We start from the raw sequence: 23636 nt of genomic DNA, 5'->3' as shown, positions 1-23636 counted from the left end.
ACAAGTCTTTTTATAAGGTGAAAAACAGATAATTTACCGCCACCAAAGTCAGATTTAATGAGTGTGCCCATAGTAGCTGGTAATATTTCTCTCTGCTTTGTGTCATAACCCCAATCAGATTCTAGTGAGTAAAGGTGGGGCAACAACAGGTTAACACCATTCACACCAGTCCCCCGTATCTTAGTAGGAATGGTAGATTTGAAGAAGGGTATCCAAGCAGAGCTGTGATTTCTACTCATTTTTAGTTTAGTGACAAGACATAATTATTGTGAGATTGATCATTCCCTGGAAGTATTGAAGCAAACAAATTGTTCAGCGGCCGATGCAGGATGAGCACAGCTCCTAATGGGAGCAGTGGATAGGTCATCCTGACCATAATTTGGCTTGATGAAGCATCCACATGGGCATGGTGTTAATGTGCTATTGATATTCAGCCAGCCAATTTCCCTGCGCAGACCGGGGCTGTGACTCGTTAGAGCAGAGCCGGGCATCACAGAAGCAAATGATGAGGAAAATTGAAGTAATGTTGTATTATAAATTTATGATTTCATCTGCCATGACCTGAGAGATGTTCAGTGATGGGGCTTATGATTAGACCCGTCAGACACAGAAGCAACACATTTTATCTTGGTTAGGCTTGTGAGATGGTGCCCAGGTAGAGAAGCGATCATTGGGCAGCTGAAGAAAATCATCTGTCTTTGGGAGGAAGAGCTAGATTTACAAAACATTCCTAGTATGCCGTGCAAATCAGTGCTGCATAAAAATACTAAATACTTGACTGTTTTTAGAAGATTGCTTTCTAATTTAAAATGTATTTTAAGTATATGAATATACTTGTAATATTTGTAATATATTTTTTTCTGTTAATTCTAAGAATTTATTTTCCAGATTTTTTTTTTTTATCCTGTTTCTTTTTCACTTCCATATATATGTGAGTCAGTCACGTCATAATCTTTATTTTTTTATTCATAGTTTCGCTTCTGTACCTTTTGCTGTAATGTAAACCTGCTGCCTTTGCACTCATTTTGTAGGGAACTAGAGATAAACGAGTACTAAAAGGCTAGAATTCTCTTTACTCGAGTCGAGTATTTTCCGATGCTCAAGTGCTATATTCGAGTAATGAGCCGCATTAAAGTCAGTGGGAGAGTCAAGCATTTTTTTTCAGGGGACTCCTATTCAGCAAAAGAGAGGACCTCTGGTAAACCTGAAAACCTCAACAACTGATGGAAACACTATGGAAATAGAACTAGAAGAGCAGGGGAAGCATGCATGGATAATAATAATATTGCTTTTATTTGTATAGCACACACAGATTCCGCAGCACTTAAATTTTTTGCCAATTATTGCTCCCTAGGGCTTACAATCTAAATTCACCTATCTGTATGTTTGGCTGTGGGAGGAAACCAGAGTATCCGGAGGAAACCCACGCAAACACGGAGAGAACATACAAACTCTTTACAGATGTTGCCCTTGGTAGGATTTAAACCCAGGACCCCAGCTCTGCAAGGCTACAGTGCTAACCACTGAGCCACCATGCTGCCCTATGCAATAAATACTCCTAGGCTGCTGTATTAAACCACTTTAGACTGACAAGATTGTGCAGCCGCCCCAAGAAAAAGTCCAATTTAAAGTGCGGGCAGGTTCGGACCATCCCTAGTCAGACCCATACTGTTTAAAGTGATATTGTCACCCCCACCCCTTTCCATGTATGCAGTTCTCAGCACCATTCTGAAGCTTACATCCTGGACATTTCAAATTTACCTGTATAAAACTTGTCTTTGTTCTCTCTCTGGTCAAAAATGTATTTTATCATTGGCTAACAAACAGTGTCATCTGAGCTAAGTTTCACCTCAGTGGAGGTTGGGGTTCATCTTCTGTGGTGCAGGTGCGTTAAGAGCAGATAAGCATACAGCAACGTCCCTGCCTGACCACGCCTGCAGAGCAGCCTATTTCAATGACGTTGCTGATGGGGCAGGGACACTGTTTATTTCTGGCAGTGTAGTGGTGTTGATTAGTTGAAGTTGGGTGCATGTATCTGTCTGATCAATTATGGATGACATATCCTGTGGATAGACCTGCAATACTTTTTAGGCTGGAAACCCTCTATAATGTATAATCATTAGGGGGCCTATGTCTCCTTCTGTTCCATAGACAGTGGATATCGTAGATGTAGGAAAAATACTGCAACACTCTAAATTGTAAAGAAAAAGAAGTGCAGTCTTTTACATTCAAATAAACTTCCTTCCAATCAAAGTATACCAGTATAACAATTTATATAATAATAGCACAGTAATAAAAACAATTCAGTAATAATGTATCATGTAAGCAAAGTGTATAATAATAATAAACTGATTGATTTTCTTACTGTTAAATGTATCTGAGCTCCAGCTGGAACACAAACCTGATTGGATCACAGGCCATGTTGTGTTCTGGGCAGCGGAGCACATGTATGGAGACTGTCAGACAATAAAAAAGGGGAAGGACGTTAGAATGACTTACAGAAAGAAATTGTAAAGCAGCGCTTAGGTTAAATCTGAAAAAAGGGGGGAGTGAAAGAATGTATCACTGTGAAAAGATTAAGTAGTCCAATGAAGGCAGCACGCCCAATGGTGATAAACGGTGGTTTATTAAAGCTCGTGCAACAAAAGCAACATTTCGGTTCAATCTATATGAACCATTCTCAAGCCAGTGAAAAGATTAATACATATTTTTGGCAAGCAGCATCATTCAAGCTGAGATTTATACACTACGTGCAGTTAACCATTGCTGGTAAATATGTAGTTTTGTAGAGATGAGCGAATCTTGAGCACTCACTGGTCCGTCCAGACGTGAACGCTCTGCATTTGATTGCTGGTGGCTGAAGAAGCTTAATGCAGGCTGTATCCATGTTTTCAGGACACCCTAGGGCTGCATCCAACTTTTTCAGCCACATGCAATCAAATGCTAAGTGTTTGAGTTTAGATGAACCACAGTGAACTCAGATACTCATGGGCTTAAAGTGGTTATCCAGCATTAGAAAGAAATGGGCACTTTTTTCAAGAGACAACACCACTCTTGTCTCCAGGTCAGGTGTGGTTTGCAAATAAACTCCATTCACTTCAATGGAACTGAATTGCAAACTGGAGACAAGAGTGGTGTTGTCTCTCGAAGAAAGTGGCCATGTTACTACTTGTGGGGGCTCACAAATGTGCCCATCAACGCACACACTCCACACCATCCCTTAGGGTGCCTTTACACAGAGAGATTTATCTGACAGATTTTTGAAGCCAGAGCCAGGAATGGATTTGAGAAGAGGAGAAATCTTAGTCTTTCCTTTATGACTTGTTCTCTGTTTATAGTCTGTTCCTGGCTTTGGCTTAAAAAAATCTGTTAGATAAATCCGTGCATGTAGAGGCACCCATAGATATCATAAAGCGAATGTATCATCATTACCCACCCAGTGGGGTGATCCCAGTCACTCTTTCCTTTTTTCGAAACGCAGCCTGGTTCCCCAATGTAATGCTATCCCCTCCCCTTGATTCTAATGGAGGTGCATCACAGAGGGGAGGGGATATTATAACAATGGGGGCATCGGGCTGGCCTTCAATACATAGAGACAGGCTGGTGCAAGAGAAGAAAATGTCGTTGAGTGTAAAAAAAAGTACCATGCCACTGGGATCACTGTGCCTGCCAACAAAGTAATGTGTAAAAAAAAAAAGATTGCTCTACCTAATGGTACATTTGCTTTAGAAGATGAATAAAATAAGCATAACCGCTGCTCTCAGTAGATAGGGTGTACAGTAGTCGGAATCACAGATCACCACTATTTTTATATGGGAACCCCCATTCTTGTGACAGGTGGTGGTCCTAGTGGTCAGACCTCATACATGTTTATGTATGGCCTTGGTGGCCTTTACAGCCCAGAAAAACCATATAGTTGTGGGTTTGGGTGTATACATGAATGTGTATGTATAATACAGTACTACTGCGGCATGTTTTATATGAACATGTGTTATTTTTGTTTTAGTAATTTACTTGCTGGCATGTAGACTAGCGAAAACAGTAACATATGTTAAGTCTTGTAGCGTTAAGACACAGTCTTGACACCAATATGTCAAATGGGAAATTATCCCTTAAAAATAATCTAGTGAAATATCTTCTGTTTCAAAACCGAAAATGCTGAAACCCGAAACTTGTATGCTTTATTTAACTCACAAATAATTTTAGTTGAGTTTTGTATAACAAAGGCCTGGCATGTAAGGAAAGGGAATACAAGCAAAGACATTAAAAAGAAACGTATGCTTTATATGTAAAGAGAGTCAGTTTGGAAATAACTATTTCCTTTTACTTTGAACATTCTTCCCATTGTGGCAAGGGAGCCAGATTCACTTTTAGTACTGGTTTCAGGCCAGATATAAAATCTTTGTAGTCTAAGATGACTTAGAATATGAAATATGTATAATAATGTATAAATTGTATAATAGTTTTTTTTTGTGAATCATGGAGGTTGTTCTGCCTTAAAAGTTTATTTGGATCCTTGGCATCAATACAAATCTATAACAAGTTGCCCATTTACCATTACCATGTACCATTTATAATACAGTGTGGTAGAGGGGCCTTGATGTAACAGCTAGTAGTCCCGCCACCAACGCACCAAAATGACATATTTGCATATGGATTATACTCTTAATATTGTGAAAACTATGCTGCAGATGGAGGTAAGAAAGGCTTGGAAATCTGCCTCCTTGGCCTCTGTATGGACAGATTTCAGTTACATGCTGCATACACAATACAAGCAGCGTCAGCACTACTGTCCTTGCTGGCCCCAGCCATCATATGATTGGCAGAGCTGCTGCACCTACCCAGGCCTGACATAGCCCTGATTTTGTTAATAGGCCTGTCGTTCCCTTTAGCTAGGGCTGCTTTGACATCCAGTTAGAGGAGAAATATACAATGTAAAAGAAAATTATTAAAACTTCCAAAAGTCATTACTGGTCTTCTGGGGACAAATTAGAAAGGGAAAGTGTCAACAGAAAATGGCCTATTGTTTAAATGAGGTTTTTAATGTTTAATATTAAATTGATTTTTATTTTTTATTTTTCCATTTTAAACAATTCTGAAGGGTCTTTTTACATGGCCCAATATGGGGTCGAGCAAGAACACAAGCGAACATCAATCAACGAGATCGGCACTCAATTGCAGTGCCTTTTAGAAGGCTTGACTAATCGCTTGACTGGGCTGCATGAGCAATCACTGCCATTTAAATGTATTGTTATTGGGCACACATCCCCTGTTTACACAGGAAAATGTGCAGCCGCTAGCGATAAATTATACCGCCTGCACAAAAGATGTGATCAACCAACGAGTGGCCGTTTTCCCGCTCCTCGGCTGATCACAGACAATTTAACATGGAGCATTTCTAGCAACACTCCTTGCCGATAATTGGCAAAAAGAGAGACATCCGGTTCTCTACAGATCATATCCCAGCAATGCCATTTTTATCAGCACAGTAGAACAGTGAAAGTTGATGAGTAGAGATGAGAGAACCTCTAGCTCGAGTCCATCCAAACCTGATCGTTCGGCATTTGATTAGCAGTGGCTGCTGAAGTTGGATAAAGCCCTAAGGCTATGTAGAAAACATGGATATAGTCTGTATGGCTGTATCCATGTTTTCCAGACAACCTTAGAGCTTTATCCAACTTCAGCAGCCCCAGCTAATCAAATGCCGAACGATCAGGTTCGGGTGGAGGTTCGCTTATCTCTATTGAGATATATATATATATATATATATATATTATAGTTATATATACACACACACTATATATATTTATATATATATATCAGAGGTACACACAGTAGCTGATGCTCACAACTCTGCCCCATCTCATGTGGACTGAGCCTACAAAGCATACTCACAAATGTGTCCCATACAAAGAATAGGGTCTCAAATGTTTATTGTGTCTTTGTGCATGAGTCTTGCGCAAAACCAGGGTTAAGGAACTTTTGGCCCTCCAGCTTAAATTGTAAAAGTATTTGTGATATAAAAATTGCAAACCATCTTATAGTCAGCTTCATACATACCTTTGGGCCTAAATATGTCCTTTTTCAGGACTTCAATGTTATCATTTTGTTTTGTTATTTCATAAAGTGTATCGGGTTTCACAATCTAGCACTGATATGTTAACTATGGTACTTTGGGCTCCTGGGATAAAGCATTACTAGTACCTTTATCTCAAACTGTCAATAGCTGTAATGCAAAGTACATTCATTCTAAGCTTTCCAAATGTCACCGCAAACCTGTGTTGTGTTTAGCTTGAGCGCTTGGCATTTACTCTTCCAACTTAAAGGTGTGGACATTCATCTGGCGCAGGGTGCCAAAGTGCATTTAATTACTGTGCTTGAAAAGTCAGCCACTTCTTTGAATTCAATAGAAAGAAATTAACCCTTTGTAGTGTGCATGCAGCCTCAAACCGCTTCACTGGGCATCCTTTTTTTGTGTCACGTTGTGAGATGTGGTTCTGCTCCTGAGATATGGATTCAGTGGGGCTATGATACCTGCGTACTAGCAATATTTTATCTCAAACAGGCAGATGGAAATCTAGGTTCTCTGGGGATAGTCTCTCTGCTTCATTTGCTGAAATTGTGAACATTTAGTCCCTCAGATAGAAGTTAGACAATATTGACACAACTCTTATGTGTCTGTTTTCTCAGAGGTGACATTTGTGAACCACACAAGACCTTCCGAGTCATATGTTGCTGCTTCAGTGTTGACAAGGATCATCGACGTTGGGCTAAAAGGAGTCCGAGCAGCAGAATCTCCATGCACATTTCCCAATGCTCTGGGGCTTTGTGCACTACAAAGGAAAAAACTCATTATTTCTGCAAATTATACATAAATGAAAAAGAAAAAGTGTATATAGCTCAGTGTAAAAATAACACCTGTAAATGGCAAGCACCTGTTTCTTTAGACTCGTTCGGATGGAAACAAAATAAACAGCACATTTATAATCAAAGCCTGGAAAAAGAGGAAAAAATAAAAAGACAAAGTACAATGAAGCAAACTGTTCTTGGTTCATATGAAATTATTGCTCTTTGATCTATTATGTTCTACTGTTCGGCAAGCACCTTTGTATGGAAGCTTTTTAGTTTTATACCAAGGTCTTAGAGTTCAGTATCAACCTCTTAAAGTGTACCTGTTACCGAGGTCCGTGTTTGTATTGGGTACGGTTTGTAAAAATAATAAGACAAGGCTATTTTCACATTGGGTCTTGCAGTTTCTATCTACATAAATGTCGGAGGGATTGCTTATACTAGGGGTGGGGAAATTGCGGCCCTCCAGCTGTTGCAAAACTAAAAAAACCATCATGCCTTGACTGCCAAACCCTTTAGCTTTTTCTTTCCAGGCATGATGGAAATTGTAGTTTTGCAACAGCTGGAGGGCCGCAGGTTCCCCACCCATGGCTTATACCTATAACAGATGCTGCTCTCTACCATGGTTCATAGACACCCATATAAAAACCTTTTAAATTGTGTAGAGTTCTGTGTTATAGCTTAGTTTTTTTGCTATTCCATAAGCAAACCCAAATGACTTCCATTTGGCCCTTTTAGGTAATGGATAATGGGGGGGTCTATGGATACATGTACCATATATACAGGATGTTTTCTTGGTACATACAGTAAGCAGGGTAAAGAGTATATGTTACAGTTATTGTGTAGTGTCCTCTATACACATCCCATAAACCACTGTGAGAATCCATGTACAGAAAAAAATTAACAGTATGTAAAGCTAATACTGAACTATATTTTATTTAACATGTAGATTTTTAAAGGGGTTGGCCACTTTTGTAGTAAAATTACTCAGTATACAGTATTAGTAAGTGTACTCACTGTATATACTGACAGCCACTTCCTGTGTACCTCATAGAGCTAAAAATCAGACTCCTCTCCTTCAGGCTGTCCTGTCCTGCTCTGTGGTGAGTCTGTCCATAAGATGGCCGACATGAAGGAGCATGTGACCAGGCCTGACCCCCAGTGTCCACCACTGAGCCTGTATTTCCTATGGAGGACACTTAGGGGTGCGGGGTATGGTCACATGCTCCTTCATGCCAGCCATCTTATGGACAGACTCCCCACAGAGCAGGACACCACAGTCTGGAGCAGGGGAGTCTGATGTTAGCTCTATGAGGTACACAGGGAGCTGCTGTCAGTATATACAGTGAGTACACTTACTAATACTGTACACTGAGCAATTTTACTATAAAGTGGCCAACCCCTTTAAGCATGTCTTGAAACCTTTGCTTGTCACATAACACATGAGATCTGATGTATCTTCCAAGGTTTTGGTTATCATGTACCTTTTATACCAGTTTTATGATTTTTTTTTAATGTTTGATCTTTTTGTATGCTGTTGTAAGAAAACTGTAATTTGGCAAATTTGCTCTTGACTTTTATTGATTTATTTTTTAATTCTAGGTTATCCAAATTTTGTTGCAACGTATGGCAGAGGATACCCAGGATTTGCACCAAGCTACAGCTATCAATTTCCAGGTATTCATGTCTCTTTCTACTTTTTTCTTTTCACTGTTCCTTCTATTAAACCCTTATGTGCATTTGTTGTAAATCCGGTCTTTAAAGCGTAACTGTCATGTTTTTTTTTATTGCAGAAATCAGTAGTATAAGCGATTTTAAAAAACTCTGTAATAGGTTTCATCAGCCAAAAAAGCCTCCTTCTGTACTCAAGAAGCAATCTCCCAGCCTCCCCCCCCCCTGACTTCTTATCTGTGCATTATCAGGCAAACACGTCTTCATTACAGAGAAGCCAGTGAAGACTGGTTCTGCTCTCTCCATTGTAAGCCTATGAAGGGGGGAGGGGCTGAGGGAGATGAGGGAGCAGGAAGAGGTGACAGCTGTCAGAAAGGTCAGTGCTTATCTATGAACTTACTGAGAGAAGATTGCAGGGTGTTGTGCTGTGCAAGACTGCTCCGTGCTCAGTCACTCCTAACAGACCCTCCCCTCTCCATAGCCACATAATGGAGACAGAAATCCTGCTGCTTCTGCAGTGAGGGGGGAGGCTGGGAGATTGCTTTTTCAGTCCAGAAGGAAACTCTTTTGGTTTATAAAACCTATTACAGAGTTTCTTAAAATCGCTTGTACTGTTGATATTTCATGTTTTCAGAAAAATGACCCTGAAATGACAGTTAAGCTTTAAATGTAAGCATTTTTGTTTGAAAAACAAAGTATACAAAAAGACCTACATATTTTAAAGAGAAACTCTGTGAACGTAAGGGTCTTCTTGTCTATCTCAGTGTTCATGCACCTTGTATCTGTCATTCTCACACAAAACACTGGTGTGTATTTACAATTCTAGTTTTCTGTAACTGGTCAATTCACACATACAGAATCTGCAGCAGATTTCATGCTATGTTCCATCGTTTAGTCACATTTTTAACTGAAGTATTAAATCTGCAGCTTCTGTACGTGTGAATGGACCCTTAAAGAACAGAATCCTAAAATCTGGCAGTTTTTTTTATCTAGCCTTTTTTTTTATTTAAGTGATTTCCCTTGTAAATATTATACTGCCTGTGTATAGTAAGCAGTGAAAACATTTAAAAATAAAGTGTATAGTAGTAATAATGTTAATAATGGTGAATAGTGAAATGTTGTAGATGGTTTATACTTTTGTGCTTTGTCGTCCCAGATATTGTTTGTGTTTTGGTAAATAAGAAGCACTGTAGTAATTTGTTTTAACTCAGTGTGTAACCATTAACTATATATATATATATTAGTATTCCCTTTATTTATTTATTTATTCCTTTCTGTCTGACAATTCTTGGAATCCTTTCCTTCATGTGCTTTGTTTAATCACACGGTGACACCCTGAAAATTACATATGTTTCTGTGCTCATTGGGGTCACCATCTCAGCTACTGGAACCTCCTTTATGATAAAGCAGCATGGACTTTTTCAGAAAGGTTTTTGTGATGATGATTATACAGCTATAATGCATGTGATTATAGTTGAGCCTGCCTGACTTACGATCTGTCAGATTATTTAGGAGGTTAGAGAGGGAAGGATTCTTACAGTGTCCTCTCAGCAGGAAGAGATGTTACTGGCTCTAGTTGCCCATGTAATGCTGTGCTGACGCATCATGGTATTGAGAGCAAAGCAAACAGGGAGAGAAAGCAAGATGGTGATTGATCAGAGAGGAAAGCAATTTACGTAGAAGTCAAGACATGCAGTAATGAAAAGAAGTGCTTTTGCATACCTGCTTCTTTATGGCACACCTGTCATTTCCAAAGATTTAAAAAAAAAAAAAAAAAAAAAAAACCACAACTTTATTGGAATACCCCTTCAGATTGTTGACACTGCAGTTAATGAGCCTCTGAGTGTCCCCTCCTGGTGCACGGCTTTTTTCCATTCTCTCTATTTCAGGGGTGGGACCAGAGTCTGCTTGTTTGGCAGAAGTACACACACAAGTCCCTTCTTCCTTACCTGTTAGGCCAATCACAGCTGCCTTTATACACCTACAATTGCCTTTTAATTGTCTGTTTCTAAATTGTTGTACAAAACCATTTTAGGGAACAGTAATCATGATCACAAATAAATATATAATTAGCAATGCCAAAAATGTAGTTAGAATATGTAGCGCATAATTAACTGAGCCTATATAGATTCAGGGTTAGTTGTGAAGTATTTTCAATCCTATCTAGTTCACAATGGTTTTATAGACAGAAATAAAACCAGATAAATCTGAACGTGTCTCTGTTACACAACTTTTACAGCAGTCTGTTGAGTGAAAACAGCAGCGGATGGTCATGTCATAGAGAGTGCCAGTTGGCTATAGCGCTCTCCTAGTGCAGCAGCCATCACCTTCACACTTGTATGCTCCTCTCTCTTTGTCTCTGGGAAGACTGATGCTGTTTCATTTGTTTTACAGCTGCTTTGCCAGTCCTATCATTTTACTTGCACAAAATGTTGAATCTAACAGGACTTTATGCCAGAATTCTATATTACTTTTGGGCTCTTAAGATGCCATTTTACATAAGAGTTTAGGAAGTATTTATATCTCGCCGATTTAGTATCGATATTTCCCAAACTACCCAGCTGTAGACATAACACAATCGCCTAAATTCATGAAAAGTCATGCGCACGGTGTAGTTTTTTTTTTTTTTTTCCATTTACCAATCCATTTAATTCAAAAGCATTACATTTCGGTCAATGCGACCTTCATCAGATACTTGGATTGTGATGGAGGCAGAATGAAGTGGAAGGTGGTGCAACCTATGGCCCGGTTCACACAACGTATTTTTTCAATTAATAATGGCCGTTGCAACACCGGCAGCTATTTGTTGAATTAATACGTTGCATTGTTTCCTAAGGAATCCTGGCCGGAGTTTATACACACTTTGACAGCACAAAACTGACTCCGGATGGACTTTACATTATCTGCAATGGCCAATTGGAACACACACACCCGTATGTGCCCACATTCAAATTTGAAAAAGGTTGTATCCTCTTACAGTCATCTTGGTCGATGTACCTTTCCAGAACACTATCCATGAAATCTAATGTTAACCAGCATAGACCTAGTGCTTCTTCCAACGGTGCCCTGTGCATGCTATGTATTATATGTAATACAATGCTTAAGGGTATTAGAGGCCTTCCCTTAGTACTGCAGCTGGTGACCAAGTTGTACAACTTTTATTTAGTTCATGTATATACAGTAGCACCAATATATTACACGGTCTATTGGTTGTCACCATTGACATTAACCATATCCCCATTTCATTATGTTTTGGAGTGTAAGCGAGTACCCAGAGGAAACTCATGCAAACACAGAGAGAACATACACACTGTATGCAAATGTTGCCTTTGTTGCAATTGACTCAGGAACGTCAATGCTAACCACTGAGCCACCATGCTGCCAATAGTATATGTAATGAATGGGCAGCTGGAGGATGTAAATCAGTGCTTCTCAATTCCAGTCCTCGGGCCTCACCAACAGGTCATGTTTTGAGGATTTCCCATACGAAGGCAACCTGTGCTAATACCTGATGCGCTGAGTATAAATATATCACCTGTGAAATACTAAGGAAATCCTCAAAACATGACCTGTTGGTGAAGCCCGAGCAGGGCAGTTTCTAGGTAGTTTTGACTACAGGGCGAATCTTGACAGAAGCGCCACAATTCATCTCTTCTGAACCTGCCAGACAAACATCTTTGGGTCTGCACTTACAACAACTTCCTTCCACATTTTTGTGTCATGTGCAGTAAAGTCAGTAGGCATGTTGGTTGCCCCCTGTATGTCGGATCCCCTGCTGTGCCTCCATATAGTAATAATGCCCCCTGAACCCTGTCTCCGTTGTAATACTGTCCTCATTGTAATACTGTCCCACGTAATACTGTCCTCATTGTAATACTGTGCTCTGTCCATATTGTAATACTGTCCCCTGTGCTCTGTCCCCATTGTAATACTGTCCCCTGTGCTCTGTTCTCATTGTAATACTGTCCCCCTGTGCTCTGTCTTCATTGTAATTCTGCCCCCCTGTGCTCTGTCCCTATTGTAATTTTGTCCCCCTGTGCTCTGTCCCTATTGTAATTCTGTCCCCCTGTGAGCTGTCCTCATTGTAATTCTGTCCCCCTGTGCTCTGTCCCAATTGTAATTCTGTCCCCTGTGCTCTGTCCCTATTGTAATTCTTTCCCCCTGTGCTCTGTCCCCATTGTAATTTTGTCCCCCTTTGCTCTGTCCCTATTGTAATTCTGTCCCCCGTGCTCTGTCCCAATTGTAATTCTGTCCCCCGTGCTCTGTCCATATTGTAAGACTGTCCCCCTGTGCTGCTATTGTAAGACTGTCCCCTTTGCTTTCCCCATTGTAATACTGTCCCCCTGTGCTGTCCCTATTTTAATACTGTCCCCATTGTAATACTGTCCCCCTGTGCTGTCCCCATTGTAATACTGTCCCCCTGTGCTGGGGACATTGTAATAATCCCTCCTGTGCTCTGTCCCAATTATAATACTGCCCCATTGTCCCCATTGTAATACTGTCCCCCTATGCTGTGCTGTCCCCCTGTGCTCTGTCCCCATTGCTATACTGTCCTCTGCATTGCCCAGCACAAAAAAAAATAAAAAAATACTCACCTAATATTGGCAAGGATCGGGTCCCTCCATCTTCGGATCTTCTCCAGCTAGTCACCACGGGGATGGATCCTCCAGCAGGGAGAAGTGACGTGCAATTACGGCGGCAGCCTGGACACGTGATGTGCGCAGGGGATGCAGCCAGGATGCGGGGCGGCCTGAGCTCAGAAGATGAGTGGGGCGGCCTAACCTCATAAGATGAGCGCGGTCCGTGGAGGGATGCAGCCAGGTTGCGGACGGTGGGGACGGAAGCAGATAAGAGCGGTCGGTGGCAGCAGCAGGTGGGGTGCGCTCAGAGCATGAGCGCAGTACGGGGGGGGGGGGGGGTGCATTCGAGAAGCTGGCGGCGGGGTCAGGCGCTGCAGCCAGAGCAGGGGTTGACGCTCGGGGGAGGGGGGGATATAAATGCAGCCGGGGGCGGCAGTAGATGAGCACGGATGGCTGCGGCCCGGCAAGCTATTTAACGCCGCTGGGTAAGGTCCCGTGGGATGGTCACTAGTGCCCCCTAGCTGGCAGCGCCCTGTGCCGTCGCCCGGCCGGCACAAGAAACTGCCCTGAGGACTGGAATTGAGAAGCACTGATGGTAAATACTGTATATGGTGGTGTGTGTATCACCTGTAAGAATAAATGTTATGTTCTTTACAAAAGCTGTGTCATACATGCCACTATTCTACAAGGGAATGATGGAAGCTTGAAGAGTTTCTTATTCTGATGATCACTTTCTTAATGTGCGCATTGTGTTCAGCCTGGTATAGAGTGAGGGAGCAGATGGAGGATAAAGCATATTCGTACTTAAGCCTCATTCCTTTAAACCTCGCCTGAAGTCACGTAACAGAATAGTTGTGTTATTGGGAGCTCCTAGACGCATTTGTCTTGTGCGGCAGGATTTTAAGTTTGATCCATGATTGTGCTGTTAAGACTTTATAGAGGTTGCCATACAAGCACTCGGGAGTATGCTAAAGACAGTCAGGAATAAAAGGGGTTAATCCCGTTTGATCCTTAATTAGTGACTAGATGGTAATTGTACTAATTAATTGTGTTGTTGTCTATTTTTCTACAGGGGAGCGGATTTAAATTAAATTCTCCCTGATACTAGAGACATGCTGCTGCATCTTATTGTTAATACTATGTTGTGCTTCACAGTGTTTATACTGGGACTTAATATATTGTGTGCTATTCATTTTAGTGGAGCTGACATGTGTGGCACTGGTTTTAGAGAGAATTAACCATGGTTATGTAATACCCTCCTTCCTGACCTGCCACTTTTTTTTTTTTTTTTTTAAATTGTGTTTCCTTTTTCTTTCAGACGTTTTGATATAGAGAATGTATTAAGGAGGGCGGGAAAAAAAACCCATCCCTGCCTTTTTTCCGTAGAGCCCAGATAGCACTGACAGCTGTATCTCTCTCTACTTGGAGTGGAACTGCGTCCATCCCACTGCAAACTCTGCCCCCACCCAACTGCTTGTAATTTGCATCTGGGATTGTGACATTGTAGGCCCACTCAGCCAATCAGCAGCTGAAGAGGGACTCCGCTGCAGCCATTGATTTGCTGAGCATACCTGTGCCTTGAATTACATAAAACAGACGACGCAGGCGGTTGGCAAGTGCTTAAATGGGTTAGCCATTTAAAAAACAAAAAACACACAATTTAAAAATATATTGTTAGCCTCCAATCTTGTGGTAATCCACTACACAAGCTCTTTACTTTTGTTATCCGCACTCACTGATGGGAGTCATGATGCAGCTGATGGCAACAGCGATTACATGTTGGCTGTTTGAAAAAGCAAGGTGCCAACCGGAGCTTGTATGGTGGATCACGGCAGGATTCTAGAGGTGAGTAACCTCTCTAAAAGATACCTCTCACCTGGCAAGGGGGGTGGAAGTCTCGGAAAAAAAAAGTCCTGTAGGTGAGGGGTTCTCTCCTGATAATACGAGTGGTACTGAACTGCATTGTAAGCGTGATGCAGCGTATTCTATGGCACTTCTAGAAGTTCCGTACCACGGCTTGTGTTAGTAGAGTACTGCTCACCTGCCGGATTTTTTTGGAGGACCCTGCTGCGCTCTCCAAGTGAGAGGTACCCTTTAAGCTTTTTTTAAGTGTGTATGTGTGTTGTGTGAGTTGTATTACAGTGTTGTGTTTATTGTTCCTCTGTGTGTAGAGGTAACTAAGTTTATTGGCCCAAAGCAAAATCTGCAATTTCTGCGCCATTTAAAAGTTTTATGTGGCAAATGGTTTATGGGTTTCCGGTACAATTGGTTGCTATAGCTATACCCTAAAACTGTATCCACATATTTTTGTTTATGTTGTATTTTTGCCGCATTTCTTTGTCTATATAATTAGAATCTGACTCTGTCACCCTATTAAAGGATAGCATAAACTAGTGAAAGAAAAGTTGAACAGAATAATATATCACTTACATTGCTTTGTGCTGAAGATTCTTAGATACCCTCCTGAATAATAAAGACTCTGAGCACTGCACACTAGTCCCCTCTATTATGTGTGTGTGCTCAATAGGACGCAATATTCATGAGCACCAGCTCTTTCTGCCCACTGTCTGCTGATTGGCAGTTGCCTATATCAATAATGGGAAAGAGGGCTCCATAGAAAATGCCCTAGCAGTCAGCTATCCGCAACTACACCAGATAGGAATACCCTTTTAATGAGATTGTTGATAATGCATGTTCTAACAGCTGCTGCTTGTAAAGCACAATGCAAAATGCACACATTTTTTGCTGAGCATTTTTATGTAAGTTCTTCAACACAGTCACATGCAGCTGAAACCAGGCCTCCATTAGGGTTTGTTCACGCTATGGAATCTGGGTGGAGAACTTCCTGCAGATTTTGTTGCTCGCCTGCGCTCCCGCTTGAAGATCTGCCGGTCCCATAGGCTCCATTCCGCCGTCCGCCCTCCCAAAAATTGTCATGTCAATTCTTTGGTCGTACGCCGGAATCTGCCTGAGCATAGAATGAAGCCTACGGAATCTGCTGTAGTGTGAACGAACCCTTGGGTCACAAAAAGCCACTCAATGTTGCCAGGAATAATAAGCAATATTGCAAGGCCATTGGTGACTGCGTGGGGTGCTGTTTCGGCAGCATGCAATGACCGCAGTGTGGGAACCTGGCCTAACTCCTGTGGTTTATGAAGCAGATGCACTAAATCTTCATTTAACCGTCCCCCTTTTGAGCGCTTTCTAGTTTATGCGGTGGTGCGCATTATACTGTACATTAGTAAGGTCTGACTTCTAGGACACATCTTTGCAGCTCACCCTATTAATTGTGGCTCTCATTTCACTTTACAGACTGTTTGCCGATATCACAAGACATGATTTTTACCAACTAGCTCTTAAAGATGCATTACAGATGATCCAGGGTTTTACTGCTGTGCTAATGGGAGACAGAAAAAAAATGGCACTATTAAAATATCACCAGCATTTTTTTTTTTATTCCTACTTGTCAACGGCTCTGCTCCTTTCTTATATTTTGTTTTATTGTAAATGTTAAGTCACGTTATGTGTGTTTTAATGCTTTTTCATGCTCTTCATCTGTCATGTTCATGTGGTGTGTAGTTAGCATGATTCCTGAAAAGTATAACCTCTTACTAACTTGTTGCCGAATATCATTGTGATGAATATTGAGCGGGTTCAAGGTCATCTTAATGGAGCCGTATGAGAGATCTCTCAAATTCTAATGCCTGGCGAAGAAGCTGCCGAGGCTTGCAAGGAAGGTGTCCTATAGTTAGGCAATTAGATGATACAGGAGGAAATGAATGTGATTATCCGAAACGCAGGAAGAGGTTGAATATGAAGCATTGAAGCTGGCATCTTCATAATTAGCAGACACCTTGGTTTTGTTTTGACATGTCCTTTAGGAGCTGCCATCATTAATAGTTGCGGAGACGTGTGAAAAATGAAGGTCCTAATACAGTTTTGTCATGAATAGAAGGGCCGGAGCTTCCTCTTGACGACTGCTTGGACCGGCTCGGCTAACTCTGTAGCAAACGCCTTCAGTCACAATCATAGTCATTTGAAAGATGGAGCCTCAGAAGATGAGGGCTCTAAGTGCTGGTGTGATAGCATGATTCCTGACACTATTATCAGATTACAAACACCTTCCTTGCTAAGCTATATTGGTTGGAAGCTGTTCTATAAAAAGGAGCACAAAATATATTTTGCAGTGAGATGGATTAGACATCTGAGATGTTTCTCCCTGAATGCCTGCCCATAATATCTTCGAAAACCTATCGTAATTGCTGCTGACACGTATCTAGTGTAATTGTTGGCCCCAGGTGGATGATTCTTTACTTAGGAATTAAGTTTGCCCTGGTGCATCATTAATTACACAGAGTACAGTCTTCTAGGCTTCACATGGCTCAGGCTGGATTAGGTGCTGGCAATAAAAACACCCATAGCGTACATCCATTGTATTTTATTACAACTGCACATTCATCTCCATTTCACTTTTTTGTGGAATTTAAGTTGGCTTTATTGTCATTGAGCTTTTTTTTTTTTTTTTAGCTTGTAATATTTTTGTATATATTTTGATTAGAGCTGAGCGAAACAACCGTACAGACTAAAGGTCCATTTACACAGAAAGATTATCTGACAGAGTTTCTGCCAAAGATTGGAAGCCAAAGCCAGAAACAGACTATAAACAGGGATCAGGTCATAAAGGAAAGCCTGTGATTTCTCCTCTTTTCAAATCTATTCCTGGCTTTGGCTTCACATCTTTGGCAGATAATCTGTCAGATAATCTTTCTGTGTAAATGGGCCCTTAGCGAATTGCTTCATTAGCTCAGCAATCTGCTTATCAGCTCCTGCTTTTGAAGTCCATGCCACTCTGCCCTGGGTGCTTGGAAAAACTGGATCCAGTCCTGGGAGAAGTTTCCCTGGACTGGATCCAGCTTTTCCAGGCACCCGGGGTGGAGCAGCACAGAGCGGCATGGACTTCAAAAGGAGCTGACTGATTCTGCCTCAGATAAAATCAGCCTATAGAAGGGATGAAGCAGGGCGACAGCACCAGCTGATGTCAGGAGGGTGTAATCACAAGTTATAAAGGAAAAAAGTCTAAAGTACTGTAAAGAGACCAGAATTGCGGACATAGCGCAGTGATCCAACTATTGCAAACAGTGAGAAGGGAACCAAGGCATTGAGCAGTGAGTAACAATGCATTTTGTGACAATATCCTTTACTCTATGCAGACGTGCTAAAACAACATTTATTTACTGTAACATTTAGACCCAAATGCACGGTAACTGTACAAAACATGGCCGAGCAAAGTGTCTGCAGGTGGTGAATGGGCAACACATGCTGTTAGTTCTCAGGGAAAACATTTTCAATAGTTTATATTGTTGGTAGAGAAAGCTTTATTGTCTGCCAGTAGCTACAACCATGGTTATATTTTATGTCGCTGCTTAGCTGGTGCTCCGAATAAAAACTCCACAATTAGAAGCAGTGGCAGTACTCATAAGTATACATAAGGTATTCACTAAGGTCTCTTCCTGGACTAGCATCACTGTATTATATTGTATAGGACCTAAATCAAAGGGGGATGTAGGGCAAATCCAGATATACAGCAATTAAAAAAATCCTTGTAATCCATGGTGACATTCATCGAGATTGGTATACCCGTACGTCAATCTTAGATAAAGCCCCGCCCCCATTTTCCTGGCCGGATTTAATAAGAGGCGCCCACTTCTTAGTAAAGCCAACCAGCAGTGCAAGGCCTGCACAATAACCTACGCCTGCCCTAGAGCCGGTGTGGGTTTTTGACTTGGTTTACGCCTCCTATGTTGGTGGACCCGTCAGCTAGACATCACAATTTGTTTTTTTGTCGGTCGCTCAGATCCTTACACTCGCCCATTTATTCCAGAATCCAACACACACATCAACCTCAGGAGCTGACTGTTCACTTGCTGCCTAATATATCCCACCCTTTGCCAGGTGCCACGATAATCAATCTAATTCACTTTTTTTTTTTTTTTTTTTTTTAAACAACAAAGCAGCTCAAAAGAACAGACAGTGGCATTAATATCTTCACATCACCTAAGAGTATCTCGTCGAGGAGTTTCAAAACCAAATCCTAATCATCCATTTAATTATATCTCCCGGGAGATCCAACCCCCAAGGCACTGTTGACCAAAAAAACTATCTACCCTATATCTATTCTATTTTCCCAACTCTAATCTAACCACCCTAATCTAATTCACTTTACTTGTCAGTTTAAGGTTATGGCTGACTGAGATACTTTTAACTACTGATATATATATATATATATATATATATATATTACTAATTGTTTTAATTATGTCACTAACCCCTCCCATATTGCTTATGTGTTTTAAAACTGTTTATTGTGCTTTTTATCTTTATATACATTGGCTTTTACTTCCTCTTATGTCTCCGTGATCTGATGAGGGGAAAACCATATAACAAGTTATCTGTAGGAGACAAATGGAATAAAGGACTATACTGTATGTACTACTGACTAGCCTGTGAATTGCAGTTATCCCTGTCTTCCTAGGTTTGGACAGTGCCAAGGAGACATCTAGATGTTTTTACTACACAGAACGGTGTGATTCATGAAACTAACACTATGATTTACCATGTTTCAGGCTTTCCGACTATGCATTACATTGATCTATCTATCTATCTATCTATCTATCTATCTATCTATCTATCTATCTATCTATGTACATATATACATATATAGGGTACCATGCAGCTCTTACTGTATAGGTATCATTATGTTTTAGCTTCTTTGTGTGATTTTTAGTTGTGTATCATTAATATGTTTTGTAGCCAGTGATGTTCTTTTGACACCTTGGTGTTCTAAGCAGAGAGGAGAGTGACCTGCAGTGTATCTTGGGACAAGACCACATGTAAATGACATTAACCCTTGCTTGACGTATTGAGATTGCATTGTCCTCTTTATGTGCATTTAGGCTGCATAGCACTAGACTAGGAATAAAGGACCTTTATCTTATACCAGTGTAAGCAGACAGGTACTGTATGTGGCTGCCTGATTGGCATGCAGGTTTTTCTTCTTCTTCGTTGTCCTCATTCCATAAGCACCGACCACCCCCCTTGATGTTGAACAGCAGAGAAATGACCTTAACGTCATATTGGGGTTGAGTGTCATCATATTAGGTCAGCACAGTCAGTCAGTGCTTTGATTCATCCTAACCATTGACATCTGTGTCATGGAAATTGTAGGTGTTCAGAATTTAGAATACAAAGATCACAGATCTCAAGAAGGAACTCTGGCATTTTCTGACTCAGTTTGACAGGATAGAAATACCCCTCTTCTTCTCATGACTCTGGGTTACTTTGTAAAGTGCTCAGGTGTTTGTGCCTTTCCTTTACCTATAAATAAAATACTTAAGTATACTATACGGAAAAGTATGGCTTTAAGGGATTGTGTAGCATCCCTCTCTTCTGACATCAGCAGTAACAAAATGCCAGCTGAAGATGCCCCCATTCTTGCAGAAATGAATTGTACCCATTTTGTATGGTTATATGCATTATTTATTTATTTAGTCCTCCTTTTTTCTTAGTTTTGGATTGACATTTTAGAGTCTTCATAACCTGTTTTCCCATATCGTTGTTGTTTGAGTATACATTATTTTCAATGTAAAATGGCAGCCCCGGTGACCATTATTATTGTTTAAAATGTTTCTTTGAATTTTCAAAATAAACAACCAAATAAAATAATAAATAAAAAATGTGTCATGTGATATGTTCAGAAGAGGCAGGTGTCAAATAGCAGAGTGCCATGAGATTAAAGGCCTGTACAATACAAGATTAATTGAAAATCAGCATGCTTTCTATAGGAACATAAATGAGGGAGAAGCCAATGTTTTATTGGGTTTATTGGGGTAAATGTTCCTAGGTTTAGTCCTAGGCTGGGTTCACACTATGTTTTTACAGTCTGTGTAACATATCAATTTTGAAATGGTACACAAAACCATGGTCAACCACATTTTTGTGTATGCTAAAAAAGGGAAAAAAAATACATCCGTTTTTATTTTTGTTTATTTATTTATTTTTTTTAATCCATGGATAAACTCAATAGAATAATCAATAAATAAAAAAAACTGATCCAAATGGATTGAACACAATTGCATGCGGTTTTTCATCTTTTTTTTTTTTTAACGTATATACAAATCCTGCTGCCATTAACCCCTAGACAACCTACCTGTACGCCCTGGCCGCCTGTCACCAGATTACTCAGGGCGTACCCATATGCCCTAGGTGTCTAATGTGCTATGAAGCGATCTCAGGAACACAGCGCACTCCGTAGCAGGTGAAGTGAGACTGCAATCAGCAGCTGGGCCCTCACCGTTAATGACAGACTGCAGCAATCACGCTGCAGCCTTTCGTCAACCCCTTTAAAAGCCACAGCGTTTAAGTGTAAGTTACAGGAGTGTGACTCCAAGGGTCCCGATCACTTTCATAGACCGCTGGCGGTCTCTTTACTTCCTTTGTGCGGTCTGATCGTTCAGCTTGTAGAGTCTGCCACAGGCGCCGATGTGCAGAGCGCCGATGACACTGATCAATGCCTATGGCATAGAATTTAACAGAGTATGCAATTTATTGAATCTATTGATTGATTTGACTTTTTGTATAAAAAAAAGTAAAAATGTTTGTTAAAAATACACCAAAGGCCCTCCCCAAATAAAAATTACCCCCCCCCATTATCCAATTAGAACATAATAATTAAATAAATGAATATATTATATACTGTGGTATGCATAATTGTCCGATCTATTTAAATATAAATATAGTAGTATTGCACGGCATGTGGTGTAAACAAAATGAGAGGAAAAAGAGCCAAATTTGCTGAATTTTTGTTACATTATATATTTAAAAAATTTATAACAAGTGATTAAAACATCCATTGTACACAAATATGGTATTAACAAAAAGTAGAGATCATGGCGCAAAAAATGACTCCCCATGCAGCCCCGACAGTGAAAAACTAAAACTGTTATAAGAGTCACAATAGGGCCATTTTGCTAATAATTAATTGCAAAAAAATGATTTAATAAAAAATAAATAAATAAAACATTAAAAAACCATGGTCCGCGGTTACCCACTTCCTTACGGATATGTGAATGTAGCCTTAGTCTTGTGCTGGTTGGAAAAAAAAAACAAAACAAGCACAGGAAGTCCCGGTTATCTTCCCACTCACAGAGAAGGCAGTCATTTCTTTGAAGGACACAATGAGCTGTGGCACTCTGTAGTGTCCGAACTTCACATGTTTAGTCACGACAGTGACTAAAAGTGTCACAATAGTGACACTTTAAAGTGACTCTGTACCCACAATCTGCCCCCCCCCCCCCCCCACAAACCGCTTGTACCTTCTTATAGCTGCTTTTAATTCAAGATCTGTAATTCAACTTTTAAACAACTTGCAGCCCTGTGTCAAACGGCCGTGGCCTAGAGTGTGTATGCATTAGGCTGGCACAACTTCTCTGTTCTCCTCCCCGCCCTCATCATTAGGAATGCCCCAGGCAGATTGTCTCCTATTCATCACCTGTGTCAGCATGGCACATGGGCTGGATCGTTAAAGCACCTGTGTTATGTTCAGACAGGAGAAAATGTTTCAGTGGCATTCCTAATGATGGAGAGGGTGGGGAGGAGGGACAGAGGGGTGGTGCAAAGTTAGGGCACAGATACTCCAAGCCCCGGACGTTGTTTTTTAGAACAATCACTTCAATGGTTTGGGAGGGACAGATTGTGGGTACAGAATGGCTGTAAAGTCTTCTAACCTGCTGTTTGACATACAATTGTCCCTGCTTAAATCATAGGCTGCTCTCTACGCTATCTAATACTTTTTATTATTCTTTGTACATCCAAATGTTGTTGTGTATCCAAATGTTACTTCCATGTGAGATGTGTGTCATGAATTAAGCTAGCACTCCGTAAATCAGTGCCTCTCCTGGATTGCTAGTTACAATTACAACAAAGTAATATGAAATATTGTTAATTCACAATGTAGTATAAGCGGCTGTGAAGTGACAAGAGCAGCTTTGTAGACTGGCTCTGGAGTATAGGACATCTGATGCGGGGAGCGGAGCGCTGTGCACAGCCTGATCCTTGGCAATATGCAGCTAAGAGGCTTTTAAAAATGTTACAAGAGTTGTCTCACTATCAACACAGCTGGTGCTATGTAAAACCATTGCAATATTTCCATAAAATCATTCTGTAGATCACTCCCTGATGGTCTGTAATGAAAACAATAACCATTAAAAGCAGCTTTCCGTGTTCAGGGAGAAAAATCCCCTCTGAACTGTGGAATATGAACATATAATTCCAAATAAAGGCAAGCGGCTTTCCTGCGTCGAGTCTGTTTCAGTATGTATGGCAGTCTCAGGCAGACACAACCTTGTGCTCCTGGGTTCATTCCTAGTCTGTGTACAGGCACTACTACAGTATTCAATTGTCCTTGTCTTTATTTATCACTTTTATTTATTACAAGCCACACACATTCAATGTGTCTGCTCTACGTAGTGGTAATGCGAA

At 40.8% G+C, this 23636-nt stretch overlaps 1 protein-coding gene across 7 annotated transcripts in view; it reads left to right on the top strand.

Moving 5' to 3' along the window:
- Positions 1–23636, top strand: part of MSI2 (musashi RNA binding protein 2) — a 518653-nt gene that overhangs the window by 389174 nt on the left and 105843 nt on the right. For 6 of the 7 annotated variants that reach the window (XM_069971112.1, XM_069971110.1, XM_069971109.1 and 3 more), the window contains exon 10: positions 8452–8526. In XM_069971112.1, coding sequence (XP_069827213.1) covers positions 8452–8526 — 75 coding nt within the window. Of the gene's footprint in view, positions 1–8451; positions 8527–16412; positions 17616–23636 lie in introns of those variants that run through there. The other variant, XM_069971114.1, reaches the window with a different exon arrangement.

This window comes from Dendropsophus ebraccatus, chromosome 5 (genome assembly GCF_027789765.1).
Source record: "Dendropsophus ebraccatus isolate aDenEbr1 chromosome 5, aDenEbr1.pat, whole genome shotgun sequence".
Classification (NCBI taxonomy): domain Eukaryota; kingdom Metazoa; phylum Chordata; class Amphibia; order Anura; family Hylidae; genus Dendropsophus; species Dendropsophus ebraccatus.
The sequence above is the reverse complement of the archived record's forward strand: the minus strand, read 5'-3'. Positions and strand labels throughout refer to the sequence as shown.